Here is a 21,460-nt window from a genome sequence, read left to right on the forward strand (position 1 = left end):
GTCATACCTGCACACAATTACTTCATATGACTAAAGATATCCTTCAATCATCATAATACCTGCACACACAATTACCACAGACTAAACATATCCTTTCCTCATCATACCCTACACACACAATTACCACAGACTAAACATTTCTTCCCTCATCATACTCTATACACACAATTACCATAGACTAAACATATCCTTTCCCTCATCATACCTGTAATACACAATTACTTCACAGACTAAACATATCCTTTCCTCATCATACCTGCACACACAATTACCACAGACTAAACATATCCTTCCCTCATCATACCTACACACACACAATTACTACAGACTAAACATATCCTTCCTCGTCATACCTACACACAGAATTACCACACAGACTAAACATTTCCTTCCCTCATGATACCTACACACACAATTACCACAGACTAAACATATCCTTCCTCATCATACCTGCACACACAATTACCACAGACTAAACATTTCCTTCCCTCATCATACCTACACACACACTACACAGACTAAACATATCCTTCCCTCATCATACCTACACCACACACAGATTACTACAGACTAAACATTTCCTTCCTCATCATACCTACTACACACAATTACCACAGATCAAACATATCCTTCCCTCATCATACCTGCACACACAATTACCACAGACTAAACATATCCTTCCTCATCATACCTGCACACACAATTACCACAGACTAAACATATCCTTCCTCATCATACCTACACACACAATTACTTCCACAGACTAAACATATCCTTCCCTCATCATACCTGCACACACAATTACCACAGACTAAACATATCCTTCCTCGTCATACCTACACACAGAATTACTAGACTAAACATTTCCTTCCTCATGATACCTACACACACAATTACCACAGACTAAACATATCCTTCCTCATCATACCTGCATACACACAATTACCACAGACTAAACATATCCTTCCTCATCATACCTGCACACACACAATTACCACTAGACTAAACATATCCTTCCCTCGTCATACCTACACACAGAATTACTTAGCATTAAACATTTCCTTCCTTCCCTCATGATACCTACACACACAATTACCACTAGACTAAACATTTCCTTCCTCATCATACCTACACACACAATTACTTACAGACTAAACATTTCCTTCCCTCATCATACCTGCACACACAATTTACTAGACTAAACATATCCTTCCTCATCATACCTACACACACAATTACCACAGACTAAACATTTCCTTCCCTCATCATACCTACACACACAATACTACTAGACTAAAAACATATCCTTCCTCATCATACCTGCACACACAGAATTACTAGACTAAACATATCCTTCCCTCATCATACCTGCACACACAATTACCACAGACTAAGCCATATCCTTCCTCATCATACCTACACACACAATTACCACAGACTAAACATATCCTTCCCTCATCATACCTGCACACACAATGCCACTAGACTAAACATATCCTTCCTCTCGTACATACCTACACACAGAATTACCAGACTAAACATTTTCCTTCCCTCATGATACCTACACACACAATTACCACAGACTAAACATATCCTTCCTCATCATGCCCTGCACACACAATTACCTAGACTAAACATTTCCTTCCTCTCGTCATACCTACACACACAATTACCAGACTAAACATTTCCTTCCTCATCATACCTGCACACAATTACCACAGACTAAACATTTCCTTCCTCATCATACCTACACACACACAATTACCACAGACTAAACATTTCCTTCTCCTCATCATACCTACACACACAATTACTACAGACTAAACATTTCCTTCCCTCATCATACCTACACACACAATTACCACAGACTAAACATTTCCTTCCTCATACCTACACACACAATTCAGACTAAACATACCTACACACACAATTACCAGACTAAACATTTCCAGCAGAAGCATAAAGCAAAATCTTCAGCTTAAGATATTTTTTTTTTTCAAAACATGTTATCACAGTTTAGAGTTTTGAGTGCTAATATAAAATTTCTTTCAGAATCCAAAATTATATATATGTACCTCAGAAACAAACGATTAGTTAGTGCAATGTGCAAATTTCTAAAAGGTAATTTTTAGAGTAAAATTGATATTTTATACTTATCCTGACTCATGCTCTTTTTGTTTGTCTTCTTCTTCTTAAGTAACATAGTGGAACACTTGTATCTCCCCTAATTGAAGCTCCCTTCAATGTAAAAATCACTAATTAGTACTCAGCACGAGTTACCTCCCTTCCACAAGCTGAACCAGGGCCACCTCCACCCATGTGCCTCACTCTCTCCTCATATACTGAGCCCAACATTTGAATTTACAGGGAAATCCAAAGTGTTATGTGGGGAGGATGGGAGGGGCTTATTTCATGAGTCAGGATAAGTATAAAATATCAATTTTACTCTAAAAATTACATATTTTCCCTTATCCTGACTCATGCTCTTTTTGCTTGTAGCATCCAAGGACGGAAAGGGAGGTGGGAATATATACTTTGGATTTTAATAATTAGTGATTTGAACTGTGATGATTGTAATAACCCTATGGGAACTTCATAAAGGTACTGAACTGATGACTTCCTGCTGCTAACTTCTATCAGCTGCCATATAGTTGGTTATTACAATGTACTTTATTATGATAAAGTATTTATAACATTAATACAATGCTTAAGACTAATAGACTTAAGCTTGTTAATATGCTAGTATAAACTCCTTAGAGTTTGTTAGCTAAATTACTTAAAAAATATAAACATAGTACTAAGCTTTTAAGATATGATTAAACTTAAGCTAATTATATAATAGCAAAACTCTTTTAGAGTTTGTTAGTTAATGTACTTATATGATATAGACATAGTGCTGAGCTTTACTGATATATGAATAAGCTTTAGCTACCTCTATAATAGCAAAACCTGCAGAGCTTTGTTAGCTAATATATTTTAAAATATGAGTATAGTACTGTGCTTAAGATATAATTAACTTAAGCTACATATATAATAGCCAAACTCTGTAGAGTTTATTAGCTTATAGATTTATAATGTAACCATAGTACTAAGCTTAAGATAAGATTAGACTTAAGCTAAATGTATATAGCAAAAACTCCTTAGAGTTTATTAACTAATATACTTTTATGTTATAACCATAGTACTGAGCTTAAGATATAATTAAACTTAAGCTATATATATAATAGCAAAACTCCATAGAGTTTTGTTAGCTAATACATTTTATAATGTAACCATACTGCTTAAGATATGATGAAACTTAAGCTAATTGTATAATAGCAAAACCCTTTAGAGTTTGTTAGCTAAAATACTTATATGATATATACCTAGTATTGAGTTTATGAAGGAAACCTAAAGTTACATATATAATAGCAAACACCAGAGAGTTTGTTAGCTACTATACTTATATGATATAAACATAGTATTGAGCTTTGAAGGAAACCTTAAGGCTACATATATATAATAGCAAAACTCCGCAGAGTTTGTTAGCTAATATACTTATATGATATAAACATAGTATTATTGAGCTTAAGATTTGAAGGAAAACTTAAGCTACATATATAATAATAGCAAAACCCGTAGAGAGTTTGTTAGCTAATACAAGTTATAATGTAACCATAAAGCTTAAAATTATGATGAAACTTAAGCCAAATATATAATAGCAAAAACTCTTTTAGAGTTTTGATAGCTAATATACCTATATGATATAAACATAGTATTGCGCTTTTAAGATATGAATAAGCTTAAGTTACATATAATAGCAAAACTCCGTAGAGTTTGTTAGCTAATACATGTTATAATGTAAACTATATTGCTTAAGATATGATGAGATCTTAAGCCAATTAGCAAAAACTCTTTAGAGTTTGTTAGCTAATATACTGACATGATATAAACCCCAAACTCTGTAGAGTTTGTTAGCTTATATATTTTTACAATCTGAGTATAGTACTCATGCTGAAGATATAATTAAATTAAGGTAAATATATAATAAGCAACTCTGTAGAGTTGTTAACTTATATATTGTATGATGTAATAATCATAGTACGTGTGATGATAAAAAGAACTTAAGCAAATTATATAGCATGTAGCTATTTAGTACTGTTATAAGATAAGTAAAATCTGTAAGATTGACTTATCTTCTCCGAGGAACTGTCAACTGTTGTGCGAGGACCATGGGATCGAATTGGTGGATACCTGAGACGTCCTCGGGTGATGATATCTCAGATAATGGTTGGCAACCACCATATCGGATCTCGAAATTAAACCCCTCCATTATTTCAAATAATATTGTGTAGATCAATTGTAGAAGTTAGCTTCTAATATCATGAGTATTAAAAAGCTCATGGAGGGTCGGATTGGGTCCATCCGGCCTTGTATGCACGTAAGTATGACAGTTCTGATCCAAACGGAGATATAGTAATGAGGATTTCATTCTCATGTGAAAAGTTGATGATAGAGGAAATAATCTGTTGCATTATTCCCTTCTGTTTGTTTCGTGGGAGATAAATTTACAGTGCTCTTGCTGGCCATCGCGGATAGAATCATCAGATCATGGAGTCCAAGTATATTTCATCCAGGCGTTGTTCATAAACCCCACTTGTGAGGTGTTGGAGCACTATATTCAGATCCCTCAAGTTGGAGGGTGAAACTCCGCTTTAATTCTCCAATCAGAAAGTTTAAGTAGGTTTACTAACCATCTAGTTGTGTTAGTAGCTTGATTATGAAATTCAGCTGTAGTCTGAGACGCTTGTGGATTTAGATCCACTTGTATCCCGTCCGCCTAGGTTATTCGGGCTGAGAAGTCCTTGACGATGTAGGTGCACAACCCGTGTGTCTGTCCTCATTGAACTTTATGTAAAATTGCCTGACTGCCGTGCCCTCGTCCTAACTTGACAGGGGAGGTCTCTAATCTGAAGAAAGCAGCCCAATCATGAAGGTTCAGATTAACTGGACTGTAAGGAGGCTTGCTCGCTCACTGATATATAGTTTTCACTTGTAACGTAAGTCTTGAACTGTGAGAACTAAGATCGACCTCTCATGCGTAGGTCGCTGTCCAACGCCGGTCCAATCAGAACAAGGCATTTTGATTCTGTAGAATAATTCGCTGTGATGTCACCGTGTAGCAGGAAAAACCTTGTATAAAATCTTGCCGCCGTTGATATTAGCATAATCGCCGGTCTTCACCGTAGCTTCCGGGTTACCCCGAAAGTGACCACGTTTCGAGGGTTAAGGTAAAACGCTGAAACCTCCGCCAAATACCTCAGCTCTGTATATTAACGCTGGGTAGGTTATTTTTCCTGGCTGTCGGAATGTAACTTCAGTTTTGAATATAATCTCGACTTCCTTATATAAAGGTACAATAAACTTGCAAGTTGTCAGCTTGTAGACTGTATACATGAATGTATCGTCATAATTGTAGAATTAAAGCTGAACTTGTACATATTTCTTCTCAGAAACTTTGACAATTATGAGTTATAATCTCTGTAACAAGGCTGCTGTTCAATTTTCGAGCATTGAATTGTCTGCAGATCCTGCGTAATGGTCACGCATGTAGATAATCGATCGTAGAGTCCGGGATTGCATATTCTAGCAATCTATAATGAAAGGTTGATTTCTGTGAAGATCTATGCAACGCCGCTGATTAATTAATATAGCGACGCTTTGTGTTGTAAATAGCCTGTGCAATTGTCTTCGCCGTAGGGCTTATAGACGGCTTCCGCATATGGCATACAGTTGATAGACAACTTATCGCGATGTCTTGAACGGACTGACGAGTAGCTATATATGACGAAAGTGGCTAATATATGGAGACCTTGGAGGAGAATTCCTCGGTGGATCGCCGGAGACTTCGCCAAGCCTCGAAGTATCCATTCTAGATTTCTGTGTGAGGTAGACTTGGAGCCACCTTAGCCTTCGCGACCTTCGAAGGTATCGAGTCAGAGCCCGATCAGTATATATATAATATATGAGCGCTTGTTTCGCGAATCCACTCTCTGTGTTCAACAGGAGTGAGTGAGTGAGTGTTTTGTTTTACCGCGACTCAGCAATATGTGGGTCGGTGAAGCTACCACCTCCGCGGACGCCCCTTTGTAACTGGTGAGGCTCTAGCCCTTCGCTGAGGTGGCCTGGGACTTCCTTAGAAGCCGCCTAGAATTCGATCAATATATGAGCCGCTTAGCTTCATACAGGGTGTGGTTCTTGCTGGTTCTGCATAAGTAGAGCCGAGTAGATCATCCTATCATCTCTCGAAGTCGTGGTCACGAAATCTCGGTGATAAGAATCTCATTGATCGCTCTAGATCTATTAATGTTAAGAACATACGCCTCTGGCGCTTGAACTGTTATGGCTTTATGGTAGGCTGTGTCCACATACTGTGGCACCGCGCAAAGCAATCGAAGTCGATCGGAGGTAAGGTGATGGCGCCTGCCTCGCCTTCCCCTTTATCAGGTATGTCTGCTCGAAGCTGCCACCTTTGGAAGGTGAAGAGAGATCTAGGTTGTTTACCATCCACATCGTGATCTCAGCCGCCTGAGAAAATGATGCCTCCATCATTTTCTATCCCAGCATCGCTGATGAGATGTTGCTGCTCTTCTGATGGTGGACTGTGTATTTCTATGTCGGGTGACGCCGGGGAGACCTGACTGTAGACTTGTGTGCAGACTTGTGTGGTGACCTGTGAGACGATCGACGCAGGATGTACCTAAGAGATCGGCGCCGTTAACGGCGCCGAGATCGTGGTTGGTGATCTGGCGCCTATGGGTTGACCTTCTCGAGACCTGTGAGGAGAATGTTGATAGCTTCGCTAAGCCTTTGTGTAGTCAGGTGTCTTCGCTGGCGAAGGCCTTCCTCTGGCGTCCGGGTCCTGGGGAACGGGCGATTTGACCATACAGGCTTCCGAGAGGTCTGATGGTCTGAGTCCCAGATCTAAGGATGAAGCCGAGGCAGGTGATGATCTATCCCCCGCCTTCGGGCTGTACATCTGGGTCCCTTCGTGGAGGTGGTCTGCGACTTCCTTCGGCGGCTGTGGCTTCGCTGCGGGCTGTTACGCTGATGGGGGTGCCTCTGGGTGTCGCTCATGCTGGAACCTTCGCTAAGGCTCAGGCCTTGGGCTGGCTGCTTCCCAGTCTGTAGTGGCCCTCCATCATGATCATGATTTGCCGCAACAGTTCATCTGGGATGGTCTGCGACGAATTAGTCGGTGCCCTCTCTGCGATGTTAGCGGCGGGCCCTCAGGGAAGTCGCTCGCCTGACGCCAGTGTAGAGACCTCAGGCTGCATGGCGATCTCTGCTGATGTCACTGTAGCTGTCTCTCGGTCGCTTCTTGTATGCGACGCCGGGATGATGATCGGCTGATCATCGTGAGTAGAGGCCCAGTTCAGCGGCTGGAACAATCTCGGTTGAGAAAGTCCCAGTAGACTTCGTTGATTTCCCTCAGAGGTCGACGCTGCCCTGGGGGTGCGAAGTCGCGCTGAGTGTTGGTAGCGACGGGACCCTCAGGAAGATCATAGAATATCAGCGTTGCTGGTACATCAGGCTGCATGTTGATCTGGCGCTGACATCACTGTTGTCGAACATCGGTCATTCTTCGATGTATTATCAGGTATGATGATCGGCTGATCATCATACAGGCCCAAATCTGGCACGGGAACAATCTGGCTGAGAAAGTTCAAGTAGACTTCGTTGATTTTCCCTCAGAGGTCGCGCGTTGAGATGCAGTAGAAACCCTCTAGTCTTCGGCTCGCGACGATGGGATGTCTGGGGAAGCAGGACGCTCTTTGAGGCGGCGGACTCACGCCCCACGCTCCACCACTCTAGCGAACACCAGACGGAGAGGGGTCTACCAACAGCAGTAGACTGGCGAGGGTTTCAGGTGTATCAGTCATGGCTAGACTCTGCATACGCGACCCATCTGCTGCGCGTTGTCCCAAATAAAGTAATTATTTATTAAAGGTAGAAAAGGATAAATTAGTACCGCGAACTGCAACGTAGAACGTAACTGCAACAAACACGCGGCCCGCGGAATAAACAGTAGAAACACGACTAAATATCAATATATAATTGTTGAAGGATACTAGCTAAACCTCTATAGATGTCTATAATGAGGTAACCTAACTAAATATAATCAAAGGATATAGTGTGTCGGAGACACAGGCGCTCTACCGCAATGCCCAGCTCACTGGGCTAAGAAGGAGAGTGAGGCACATGGTGGAGGAGTGGCGCTTTGTTCCCGCGCTTGTGGAAGGGAGGTAACTCTCGCGCTGAGTACTAATTAGTGATTTTACATTGAAGGGAGCTTCAATTAGGGAGATACAGAAGTGTTCCACTATGTTCGCAAGAAGAAGAAGACAAGCAAAAGAGCATGAGTCAGATAAGGAAAAATTATTATACTGACAACTTTGGAGTATTTGATCAAGTTTTACTATATGCAGTGTGGGAAGAACCCATATAGTGCTGTGACAATCCTATCTATCAAGGTGAGGTGAGGTGAAATTTGGTTTTACGTCGTGCTTGAGAATATTTCGCTCATATGACGACGTGCATGTGTGTGTATGTGTATGTGCGGCTGCTTGTACTAGGTCAGACTTAAGCTGGTTTTATAGTGCTAGCCCACTGAGATACCATGCGGCAGTGAAGCATAAATACCCCACTCAGACACATTATACTGACTCCGAGCCGACCAGTCCTTGTTGTACCCATTAATGCCGAGAGCCAGGCAGGGACCAACAAGTACCATATTTTAACGTCTTTTGGTATGACGAGGTGAGGGGTTGAACCCGTGACCTTCCGCTCTCCGGACGGACGCTCTAACCACTACACCACGGAGGCGGTCCTATCTATCAAGGATGGTGGTGGGGTAGCCTAGTGGTTAAAGCATTCACCTTTCATGTTGAAGACCAGGTTCAATTCCCCACATGGGTACAATGTGTGAAGCCCTTTCTTGTGTCCTCCACTGTGATATTGCTGGAATATTGCTAAAAGCGGTGTAAAACTAAACTCACTCGCTATCTGTGAAGACCCAGTCGACTTGCAGAATCCCATTGTATCTTTAGTGTGTGGATAGATGCTTAATCACTTGACTATTTACAGACCACCGTCATATAGCAGGAATATTGGTGAGTGTGGCATGGAACAAACAAAAGCTGCAAATTCACTCGCTGAATGTGGTTGCCTGGCAACCCATACTGACCCACCTTGCCCAGAGTTTTTTGAACTCCTCACTGGTCATGGGCATGACAAACTTGTAGAGGACTTCTCTGAGATGCTGGCGCCGGATCAGCCCCTTCCCTGTCTTCTTGTCCATTTTGAGGAATGCCTGAGGAAGAGAAACACAGAAATACTTAGCCCCTTTTATGTGCGAGGCAGGGTAAAAACAATGATATGATGTGCCCGTCTGCTCACCCAGCAGAGGCTCTGTCCAAAATACCATGAAGCCAGTCCACCAATGTTTGGACAATATTTTCTGTGACATCTTTCATCTCATCATGAATTTAATTTCAATACAACTTTGGTGAGGTGAAATTGTGTTCCATACCACTGTGTGCGTGCATGTGCACATGTGTGTGTGTACGTGTGTGTGAGTCAGTATGTGAGCATATATGTCGCTGTGTGTGTTTAATATGTAACATATCCCAATTTCAAGCAACATAATATCCAAATAAAGTGTTAAATGCCAGACACATACATTATAAACATATGGCTTTAATCCTACATTATACTGACATGCCATTATGTAACTGAAATGCTGTTCAAAGCAGTGCTGAAACCACTCACTCAACCATTTCTAGTTTCTACATAGGACATTGTATGTCTTTGGCCATTATAGAACACAAGTTAATGAAACACAGCTTACATCAGCAAGATCACTCCATTGTCGATGGACCTTGACCTTCAGCATCTCGTGAGCTTCCTCTGCTGTGAAGGCCTTAGGTGGAAGGACATTATTGTACCTGTAATCATGGACCAGATAGCTTAAAACTCACAAAGTCTCCACTGTAAAAGGCATGCACTATTGTCAGTAGCCTGTTTGCATGAAATGCTGACACTAATAAAATGGTACAGTTACACCGTAGTTCCAACAGCAAACACTCACAATTTCATTGCTTAAAGGCAATCAAAAATGAGGTCGAAGTACTGAAGTTTCTTTCAGTATATAGATTTACAGTACGCTATAATTATGTGATCTTTGGTTTGTTTACAAGTTATTGAACCAGTTACAGTGTGTGTGTTTTTGGGAGAAACAATTACATGTTTACTAAATTAAGCACAAGTTTATGAAAGGGGCACTTTTATGTCTAAAAAGTTAAGTGTGAGTTTCAGAGGATGGATGTAAGTACAAAATTAAGTGTGAATTTCTGAAAGAACCACTTATGTCTACAGAGTTAGGTTTTCGAAGAAAACACTTCCGTGTCTACAGAGTAAAGTGTGTGTTTCTTAAAGAAGCACACACACGTCTACAGGGATAACCCTGATGCTTTGAAGGAAGCACATACATGTATACAGAGTTAAGTGTGAATTTCTGAAGAAAGCACTTACATGTGTACAGAGTTAAACATGACTTACATGTGTACAGAGTTAAATATGACTTACATGTATACAGAGTTAAGTGTGAGTTTCTGAAGAAAGCACTTACATGTGTACAGAGTTAAACATGACTTACATGTGTACAGAGTTAAGTGTGAGTTTCTGAAGAAGCACCTACATGTTTACACTTACATGTGTACAGAGTTAAGTTGTGAGTTTCTGAAGGAAGCACTTACATGTTTACAGTGTTAAACATGACTTACATGTGTAAACATGACTTAGTTACAGAGTTTCTGTTAAACACTTACATGTGTACAGAGTTAAGTGTGAGTTTCTGAAGAAAGCACTTACATGTGTACAGAGTTAAACATGACTTACATGTGTACAGAGTTAAATATGACTTACATGTGTACAGAGTTAAGTGTGAGTTTCTGAAGAAAGCACTTACATGTGTACAGAGTTAAGTGTGAGTTTCTAAAGGAAGCACTTACATGTGTACAGAGTTAAGAGTGAATTTCTGAAGGAAGCACTTATATGTGTACAGAGTTAAGCATGACTTACATGTGTACAGAGTTAAACAGAGTTTCTGAAGGAAGCACTTACATGTGTACAGAGTTAAGAGTGAATTTCTGAAGAAAGCACTTACATGTGTACAGAGTTAAACATGACTTACATGTGTACAGAGTTAAACAGAGTTTCTGAAGGAAGAACTTACATGTGTACAGAGTTAAACAGAGTTTCTGAAGGAAGCACTTACATGTGTACAGAGTTAAGAATGAATTTCTGAAGGAAGCACTTATATGTGTACTGAGTTAAGCATGACTTACATGTGTACAGAGTTAAACAGAGTTTCTGAAGGAAGAACTTACATGTGTACAGAGTTAAGCCACTGATGTCCATCTATTGTATCCCGGACTTCAAACCTGTCCAGGAATTCCTGGTAGGTGATGCGACTGTCCTTTGAGATGCCCATCCTGCTACACAACTTCTCAAACTCCTCATCTGTCATCACCAACATGAACGCATCCAACATGCGCCGGAAGTTGTTCTTCCTCAGACTGCCAGTGTGGTTGTCATCAAACTTGTAGAAGGCTCCCCTCAAATCCTACACATGGCAGACATTGTGATACAGGTTTAAAACTGATATATACTGAGTGAAACAAATAAGGGAACCCCACTTCTTAGCATTGCTCCTTTATTTATTCTCAGATTCCCTCTGACAGCACTGTTCAAAGCTGGTGATGAAAACTGGAAAATATTAAAGGAACACTTGAATTTCCCTGTGTTCCCCTTTATTTGTTTCTCTCAGTGTATTTGGCCTTGAAAAAAACTGATTAGATTTTCATCAAAACAAGCAAACACCCTGTTTCACAGAATCTTAATGTTTGTATGAAGAAACTCACTATTTGTGTTCCCTTACTTCTTTATGTCATGATATTCCAGCTTTATGTGAGTCTCAAAATGTACACAGTTTCCATGAAGGGTTGTTTAAAAACGTTTATCTCATGCTTAATTTTTTTAAATTTGGATGGAAATAAGGCAATTTTTTATTATGACCTTTTTTCATCAACATATTTTTCATGCTAATGTTAGACCCTAAAAACATTTTAACCACTACTGGCAGAACTCGGTCATATAAGGGAAGGAGGTGAGGTGTCAACCATGTGTGATATGCCCAGAATATTGCTCAAACTCACTGGTTTTAGAGTGCTAAAATACCCTGCAGCCCGCTTCAGACTCTACCTGCTGTTTGCCGGAAGCCAGGCAGGGACCAACAAGTACCATTTTCACATCCACGGGTATAAGGAGGAGGAGAGATGTGGTTCTTATCTTTCTCGACAGTAAAATACTAAACTGTAAGTCATTCTGTGTACAGTGTGGCAAAAAAGATATTTCCAGTGGGAACCAGTTTTAGATGATAAATCATAGCCAGAGATGTGGTTTTAATAGACCAGTTTTAGATGATTCATAGCCCAAAAATAGATTTTCTTTGCTTCAGCAATCAAAATGATTGCAAAATAAATAGCTTGTAGAAAAACATACTGGCACTGACAAAAGACAAACTAAACTCAGCTTTACTTACTGCAAAGTTTTCTCTGAGTTTTGCCCTGAGTTTGGACTCCACCTCAAGAGCACTCATGCCATACTCATCTCCTCTGATGGGGTTCACATGGTGGTTGTCTGTCCGCATCATGTCCTGTCCGGCACCGCCTGGACGGGGGTCATCAAAACTGGCCAGGAAGTCGGAGTAGCTCATGAAGCCTCCGTGGAAGTCCAACTTGGACACAAGGACATTGAACTGCTCATCTGTCATCACTATTCCAAAGGTTATTAACACCTGAAAATATATATTTTGAAAGATTTTAATTATTTGTTAAATTATGAACAAGCTAAATTTCATTGTAAACCAAAAGTCACTGTGTTCTTTAATCTGATTGGTTGAAAAACATGATCGAATGGTATTCGATTCCCGGAAAATCGCTGCGTATTAATACGTACAAACATCGCTCACACCATTGTATTGCTACGTCATCAGCTGTGATGTCATTCAAATCATATTGTGACGTAAAGTCCGAATGATGTCACAAATGAGCAGTTCCAGATGCTACCATGGGAGACAGCCGAAACGGCCGGCTGATGACATTTCACTGCTGTACCCATACTCGATGTCAATGAGTGCAGACACAAAACGTGTGTGGATCTTTTGGTTTACTTTTGTGTTTACAATGTCGATAAACACATGTGTTGGCCAATTTTTATCACCTAAAAATATTTATGTTTATCTCCTAATTGTTTTCACTATCCTGAATAACCTGAATTTAAGTAAGTCACCACTATTCCAAAGGTTATTAACACCAGAAAGAATTTTTGTCAGTGCGTGATTTAATTTATCTACAAAATTATGATCAAGCTAAATTTCTCTATGTTCAGTTTTCTGAATATTCTGAAAGTAAGTACTTCTACCCAGAATACAAAAATTACAAAATAAATAAGCTGCTGGTACTGAGTTAAGGCACAATGTCACAATGTTTGGGAAATGTTTCCATTCTATTATCAACACATACCCACAAAGTCATGTGGAAAATACATAAAAGAAACTGATCCAACCTGTGGTGTAATGAGGCTGAAGGGGCCATTGTCGGCACAGGTACTACAGGTATGTACCCCAGGTATGTTTTTGTACACAGAATTGTACCTTAAACAAAGTCAAGATACAGAAACATACCCCGTACCCTTAACGACGGACGAATCCAGATTTCCGCAACCCCAAACCGAAACTGTAATTGTTTCTGTTGCCTGCTTGTGAATGGTATGGTGCATCATGAAATATTTCTTACTTTGTTTCTTATATATCATAATCAAATGCATCTAATACAACAAAACAAAACAGCACAATGCAGAATGGACTCGTCCTAGGGTATGTTTCTGCATTCAGATTTTGGCTAGGATACGTTTCTGTTTACAGAAACGTACCTGGAGTGCACATCTGTTCTACCCGTGCTGACGGCAACCCTCTCAGCTGTACTTAGGGATAACAGTTGAACAGGTGCATTGCATACAAGGGTCTTTATTGATATTATAAAAGAATAGTGTACCTGTCGGAAAACCTTCTTGGATATTCTTCCCCTGCCTCTCTTGTCAAAGTTGAGGAAGGCCTTCCTGACACCAGCATGGTGCTGACTCAGTCTGTCCTTGAGTCTTGTGATGACCTCTTCTGCTGACATGGTGCCGGTTCTGTTAAAGGCGTGAACTTCAGCCATTTGCTGTCTGTAACACATGAATCATTCATCAGATGTCAACAACCACACACAGCTGACAAAATGTGTCCTCCATTAGATACAGCAACAAACTGTGTCCCACATTAGATACAGCAAGAAAATGTGTCCTACATTAGATACAGCAACAAAATGTGTCCCACATTAGATACAGCAACAAAATGTGTCCAACATTAGATACAACAAAATGTGTCCTGCATTAGATCCAGCAACAAAATGTGTCCTGCATTAAATCCAGCAACAAAATGTGTCCTGATTAGATACAGCAACAAAATGTGTCCTGTACATTAGATACAGCAACAAAATGTGTCCTACATTAGATACAACAAAATGTGTCCTACATTAGATACAGCAACAAAATGTGTCCTACATTAGATACAGCAACAAAATGTGTCCTGCATTAGATACAGCAACAAAATGTGTCCTGCATTAGATACAGCAACAAAATGTGTCCTCCATTAGATACAGCAACAAACTGTGTCCCACATTAGATACAGCAACAAAATGTGTCCTACATTAGATACAGCAACAAAATGTGTCCCACATTAGATACAGCAACAAAATGTGTCCTACATTAGATACAACAAAATGTGTCCTGCATTAGATCCAGGAACAAAATGTGTCCTGCATTAAATCCAGCAACAAAATGTGTCCTGATTAGATACAGCAACAAAATGTGTCCTGTACATTAGATACAGCAACAAAATGTGTCCTACATTAGATACAACAAAATGTGTACTACATTAGATACAGCAACAAAATGTGTCCTACATTAGATACAGCAACAAAATGTGTCCTGTACATTAGATACAGCAACAAAATGTGTCCTACATTAGATACAACAAAATGTGTCCTCCATTAGATACAGCAACAAAATGTGTCCCACATTAGATACAGCAACAAAATGTGTCCTGCATTAGATACAGCAACAAAATGTGTCCTGCATTAGATACAGCAACAAAATGTGTCCTACATTAGATACAGCAACAAAATGTGTCCTACATTAGATACAGCAACAAAATGTGTCCTGCATTAGATACAGCAACAAAATGTGTCCTGCATTAGATACAGCAGCAAAATGTGTCCTACATTAGATACAGCAACAAAATGTGTCCTGCATTAGATACAGCAACAAAATGCGTCCTGCATTAGATACAGCAACAAAATGTGTCCTACATTAGATACAGCAACAAAATGTGTCCTACAGTAGATACAGCAACGAAATGTGTCCTGCATTAAATCCAGCAACAAAATGTGTCCCACATTAGATACAGCAACAAAATGTGTCCTACATTAGATACAGCAACAAAATGTGTCCTACAGTAGATACAGCAACAAAATGTGTCCTACATTAGATACAGCAACAAAATGTGTCCTACATTAGATACAGCAACAAAATGTGTCCTGCATTAGATACAGCAACAAAATGTGTCCTACATTAGATACAGCAACAAAATGTGTCCTACATTAGATACAGCAACAAAATGTGTCCTGAACATTAGATACAGCAACAAAATGTGTCCTACATTAGATACAGCAACAAAATGTGTCCTACATTAGATACAGCAACAAAATGTGTCCTGCATTAGATACAGCAACAAAATGTGTCCAACATTAGATACAGCAACAAAATGTGTCCTACATTAGATACAGCAACAAAATGTGTCCTGTATTAGATACAGCAACAAAATGTGTCCTGATTAGATACAGCAACAAAATGTGTCCTACATTAGATACAGCAACAAAATGTGTCCTACATTAGATACAGCAACAAAATGTGTCCTGCATTAGATACAGCAACAAAATGTGTCCTGCATTAGATACAGCGACAAAATGTGTCCTCCATTAGATACAGCAACAAACTGTGTCCCACATTAGATACAGCAACAAAATGTGTCCTACATTAGATACAGCAACAAAATGTGTCCCACATTAGATACAGCAACAAAATGTGTCCTACATTAGATACAACAAAATGTGTCCTGCATTAGATCCAGGAACAAAATGTGTCCTGCATTAAATCCAGCAACAAAATGTGTCCTGATTAGATACAGCAACAAAATGTGTCCTGTACATTAGATACAGCAACAAAATGTGTCCTACATTAGATACAACAAAATGTGTCCTACATTAGATACAGCAACAAAATGTGTCCTACATTAGATACAGCAACAAAATGTGTCCTGCATTAGATACAGCAACAAAATGTGTCCTGCATTAGATACAGCAGCAAAATGTGTCCTACATTAGATACAGCAACAAAATGTGTCCTACATTAGATACAGCAACAAAATGTGTCCTACATTAGATACAGCAACAAAATGTGTCCTGCATTAGATACAGCAACAAAATGTGTCCTGCATTAGATACAGCAACAAAATGTGTCCTACATTAGATACAGCAACAAAATGTGTCCTACAGTAGATACAGCAACGAAATGTGTCCTGCATTAGATACAGCAACAAAATGTGTCCCCATTAGATACAGCAACAAAATGTGTCCTACATTAGATACAGCAACAAAATGTGTCCTACAGTAGATACAGCAACAAAATGTGTCCCACATTAGATACAGCAACAAAATGTGTCCTGCATTAGATACAGCAACATGTGTCCTGCATTAGATACAGCAACAAAATGTGTCCCACATTAGATACAGCAACAAAATGTGTCCTACATTAGATACAGCAACAAAATGTGTCCTGAACATTAGATACAGCAACAAAATGTGTCCTACATTAGATACAGCAACAAAATGTGTCCCACATTAGATACAGCAACAAAATGTGTCCTACATTAGATACAGCAACAAAATGTGTCCTGCATTAGATACAGCAACAAAATGTGTCCAACATTAGATACAGCAACAAAATGTGTCCTACATTAGATACAGCAACAAAATGTGTCCTGCATTAGATACAGCAACAAAATGTGTCCTGCATTAGATACAGCAACGAAATGTGTCCTGCATTAGATACAGCAACAAAATGTGTCCTGCATTAGATACAGCAACAAAATGTGTCCTACATTAGATACAGCAACAAAATGTGTCCTACATTAGATACAGCAACAAAATGTGTCCTGCATTAGATACAGCAACAAAATGTGTCCTGCATTAGATACAGCAACAAATGTGTCCTACATTAGATACAGCAACAAAATGTGTCCTACATTAGATACAGCAACAAAATGTGTCCTGTATTAGATACAGCAACAAAATGTGTCCTGATTAGATACAGCAACAAAATGTGTCCTCCAGTAGATTAAGCAACAAAATGTGTCCTACAGTAGATACAGCAACAAAATGTGTCCTGATTAGATACAGCAACAAAATGTGTCCTCCAGTAGATACAGCAACAAAATGTGTCCTACAGTAGATACAGCAACAAAATGTGTCCTGTACAGTAGATACAGCAACAAAATGTGTCATGTATCAAACACCTGCAATGAAACAAGGTGTTTGGCCTGTGTGACTGCTTGTTTTAGAAAATATACCACATATTTCACTATACCAGAAACTTACAATTGCAAATCAACCTCAACACTTTGAAATACTTGTGCAAACCAACCTCAACACTTTGAAATACTTGTGCAGTATGTCTGTTATATTCTGTCTGTAAATCTGTGATCACAAAATCGTAAATGAACGACTTAGTGCACCAGCTCATCCTTAGTTCAGCTGCTGAGTGAGTGAGTGAGTGAATTTAGTTTTACGCCGCTTTTAGCAATATTCCAGCAATATCATGGCGGGGGACACCAGAAATGGACTTAACACATTGTGCCCATGTGGGGAATCGAACCCGGGTTTTCGGCGTTACGAGCGAACGCCTTAACCACTAGGCTACCCCACCGACCCCAGTTCAGCTGCTGAAGATGGCTCACCTTGCTCTCTGCCCTTCTTGGCGCTGAAACTCTGTGAGTTCACTGCTGTCGTTGATCTGTGTGCTGAGGCCGTTGATGTCGCCGGGGATGATGTCGATGTCCAGGCCCTGCAGGAACTCCACATAGCTGACCATTCCATCTGACCGACTTTCACAGCGACTCAACAGACTGACCAACAAAGTGAATAAAGTCAAATTCCATCTTCTTTCTTATCCCATTTTAACGACTTTTATTCAAGAACTAAGCACAAATATCAGTTTGACTACATAACATTGTATGTGGAGAGTCACTGTTTTATTGTGGACACGCAATTTCTGACATTTCAAAGAAACAAATATGTTCATATAAATTTCTTCATCTCATCCTCAAGGTTAAACTTAAGCAGGGATTGCTGTCTTACATTTTGTCCAATGTTTCAACTGCATATTGTTTTATACCAGCTATACAACACTAGACTGTGAACAATTGAGTCTGGACCTAACAATCCAGCGAATGACATTTCCAGCAACATAATGATATTCACAAAGAAACTCATCAAGTTGGACCACCCCATCCTGTTAGACACCTCTCAAGACAAGCATGGGTTGCTAAAGACCTAATTCCGACATGGATCTTTACTGAAGTTTTGCAAATATAGATGTCATTTTCTCAAATGGACGAGTATGAGTCTTCATGCTATGTGTTAGGTTTTCTTTACCTCACAGGAATAATATTTACCAGTTTTGTGTTGACACTCAAAATATCAAACATCTTTAACTAAAAACATTTAATTTTCATTCCATGGTCAAACATAATGCATAAACCATACAATTTCACATCATGCAATGGAACCTGTATACAAACAGGAACTTACACAAGACACATGGGCTTAAAAATGTCAAGACAATTATTCATCATGCATCAATTACAATTAGAAGTGCAAGACAAAAGACATGACACAAAATCATCACAAGCACTCACTGTTGGAAGTGTTCCTCAGACACGGGTAAAACATAATGATCTATAACTCGTTTCAAGTTGACAGGGGAGATAACTCCCTCCGCTCTGTGGTCATAATATATTATTGCCTCGGCTACAGTCTTCCAGTGCTCAGTGATCTTTTCCCGTAATAAATCTTCTATCTGTAATAAACATCCACAGTTTGTGCTCATGCAACATAAAGTGTTAAAAAGAAAACAATTTGCAGTGAACTTTGTCAGTAGAAACAGAAAATTATGCAAAGCCATGCAGTCGTCAATTTCATGCAGATAACCCTTACATGTTTCAAAATTAATAACATGCAAATTTATTACTGCAAGGCATATAATTTCCACTTGGTTTTGGTTTGTTGTTGATTAAAAATAGATCTAAATATCTCGAAATTATCTGTCATGATTATTGTCTTAAAAGCGTTACTTTCATAAAGTGATAAAAAAGTAACAAAAAAATTCACAGTGGAGAAGGGGCTTCTTGTGTTTAATCTACTTTGGTGAAAATCTTTAACACTGCTCAGTAAGTCGAATCATTCTGAGTGAAGCCTAACATCTAACTTTCATCTTGCGGAAAATTAATGTAGGAAATCATGGTTTATTTGATTTCATATAATCAAGATAACAAAATGATGGGCTTCCAAAAGGATTCTACATTGACAATGAACTGTCAATAACATTACAGTAGAATTTTTTTTTAAAACATGTGATTTAACAACAAACACAGGAATGTGATAAATATGACGTATATGTGATGGTGGCACTCCCAGACAACACTCAGCCAGATGATAGAGTCATACACATAGTCTGGAAGAAAACTTTTCGTAACAGTGTTTGGTCACTTTACTCAAAAACTACAAGTACAATTGTTTTCTAATTTGGCATGAAGCATTATAATTGTTCTATTGTAATTTTTTAATTTCATGAATTATGATTTAATAATAAAAAAGTTGTTTAACAAATTATCATTAAAATATTGACACAGTTCGCTATTTGTTATGAGGGAGGAGTGCAGAGAGAGGAACTGCCAGGTGTGCTATTGATTCATTTACCTGTGCTGAGCATTTCTCGCACACCTCTCTCTGCACTCCTCCCTCGTAACAAATAGTGAACTGTGTCAATATTTTAGTAGAACAATTATAATGCATCATGCCTAATTAGAAAATGATTGTACTTGTAGTTTTTGAGTAAAGTGACCAAACACTGTTACAAAAGGTTTTCTGCTAAACTATATATAGTCATATACAAACACACTTACAGTCTCCCATGCCATTATTGCTGGTTGCTGTTGCTCATTAACTCTGTGACAAGAGTTTAACCACTTGTGGCCTTCCTGAAAACAGAAATACATTCAGGAATTGTATGATATATTCAATTTAAACATTAACAAAATATTCATGTTACAGATAAAAACATTCATTCACACTTTCACTTTAAGTGGCTTAGAGGACAGTCACTTAAGATTTGGTTGGTTGGTTTGTTGTTTATGCAGCTCTCAGCAATATTCCAGCTATATGGTGATGATCTGTACATCAATTCTTGACCAGACAATCCAGTGATCAACGGCATGAGCATTGATCTACGCATTTGGGATACGATGACATGTGTCAACCAAGTCAGCGAGCTTGACCACCTGATCCCGTCAGTCGCCAGCCACTTAAGACTCACAGAGGCTTGGGCAAGAGTTAAGGAGCATCTACTTTTTCCTGGGGTTGGTGGGTAGAAGGTGGAAAACATATATCTACTTATTCCTGGGGTTGGTGGGTAGAAGGTGGAAAACATATCATCTACTTATTCCTGGGGTTGGTGGGTAGAAGGTGGAAAACATATCATCTACTTATTCCTGGGGTTGGTGGGTAGAAGGTGGAAAACATATCATCTACTTATTCCTGGGGTTGGTGGGTAGAAGGTGGAAAACATATCATCAACCCTTATTCCTGGGGTTGGTGGGTAGAAGGGTGGAAAACATATCATCTACTTATTCCTGGGTGCGGGTAGAAGGTGGAAAACATATCATGAACCCATTGACTGGCAAAATTCCTAATAAGACTAAAATTCCTATAAACACATTCTGCTTCTGCCAAGCATACCTCAGACCAGACAATCCAGTGATATTATGATCAGCAACCCTTGTCTTGGTGTGATGAAAATCCCTCAACCAAATCACCGCTGCCATATAGCTGGACTATTGCTGAGTGCGTCGTAAACCTACACTCACTCACTCACTCAACCAAATCACCAAGTCTGACCGCCCAGTAAAGTTGCAAATAAACAT

The 21,460-nt window shown here is 39.3% G+C and overlaps 1 protein-coding gene across 1 annotated transcript in view; it reads right to left on the bottom strand.

The window, feature by feature from the left end:
• LOC124274836 (EF-hand calcium-binding domain-containing protein 6-like) overlaps window positions 1-21,460 on the bottom strand; it is a 67,430-nt gene that overhangs the window by 18,185 nt on the left and 27,785 nt on the right. Inside the window, exons 14-21 of the mRNA XM_046710199.1 lie at window positions 20,444-20,518; window positions 19,178-19,338; window positions 18,218-18,385; window positions 14,157-14,328; window positions 12,644-12,898; window positions 11,430-11,665; window positions 9,890-9,986; window positions 9,231-9,352 (exon numbers count right to left, since the gene is read on the bottom strand). Of these exons, the coding sequence (XP_046566155.1) occupies window positions 9,231-9,352; window positions 9,890-9,986; window positions 11,430-11,665; window positions 12,644-12,898; window positions 14,157-14,328; window positions 18,218-18,385; window positions 19,178-19,338; window positions 20,444-20,518 (1,286 nt within the window). The remainder of the gene's footprint in view (window positions 1-9,230; window positions 9,353-9,889; window positions 9,987-11,429; window positions 11,666-12,643; window positions 12,899-14,156; window positions 14,329-18,217; window positions 18,386-19,177; window positions 19,339-20,443; window positions 20,519-21,460) is intronic.

This window comes from Haliotis rubra, unplaced genomic scaffold (genome assembly GCF_003918875.1).
Source record: "Haliotis rubra isolate DU_JTF1 unplaced genomic scaffold, ASM391887v1 Scf195, whole genome shotgun sequence".
Classification (NCBI taxonomy): Eukaryota; Metazoa; Mollusca; class Gastropoda; order Lepetellida; family Haliotidae; genus Haliotis; species Haliotis rubra.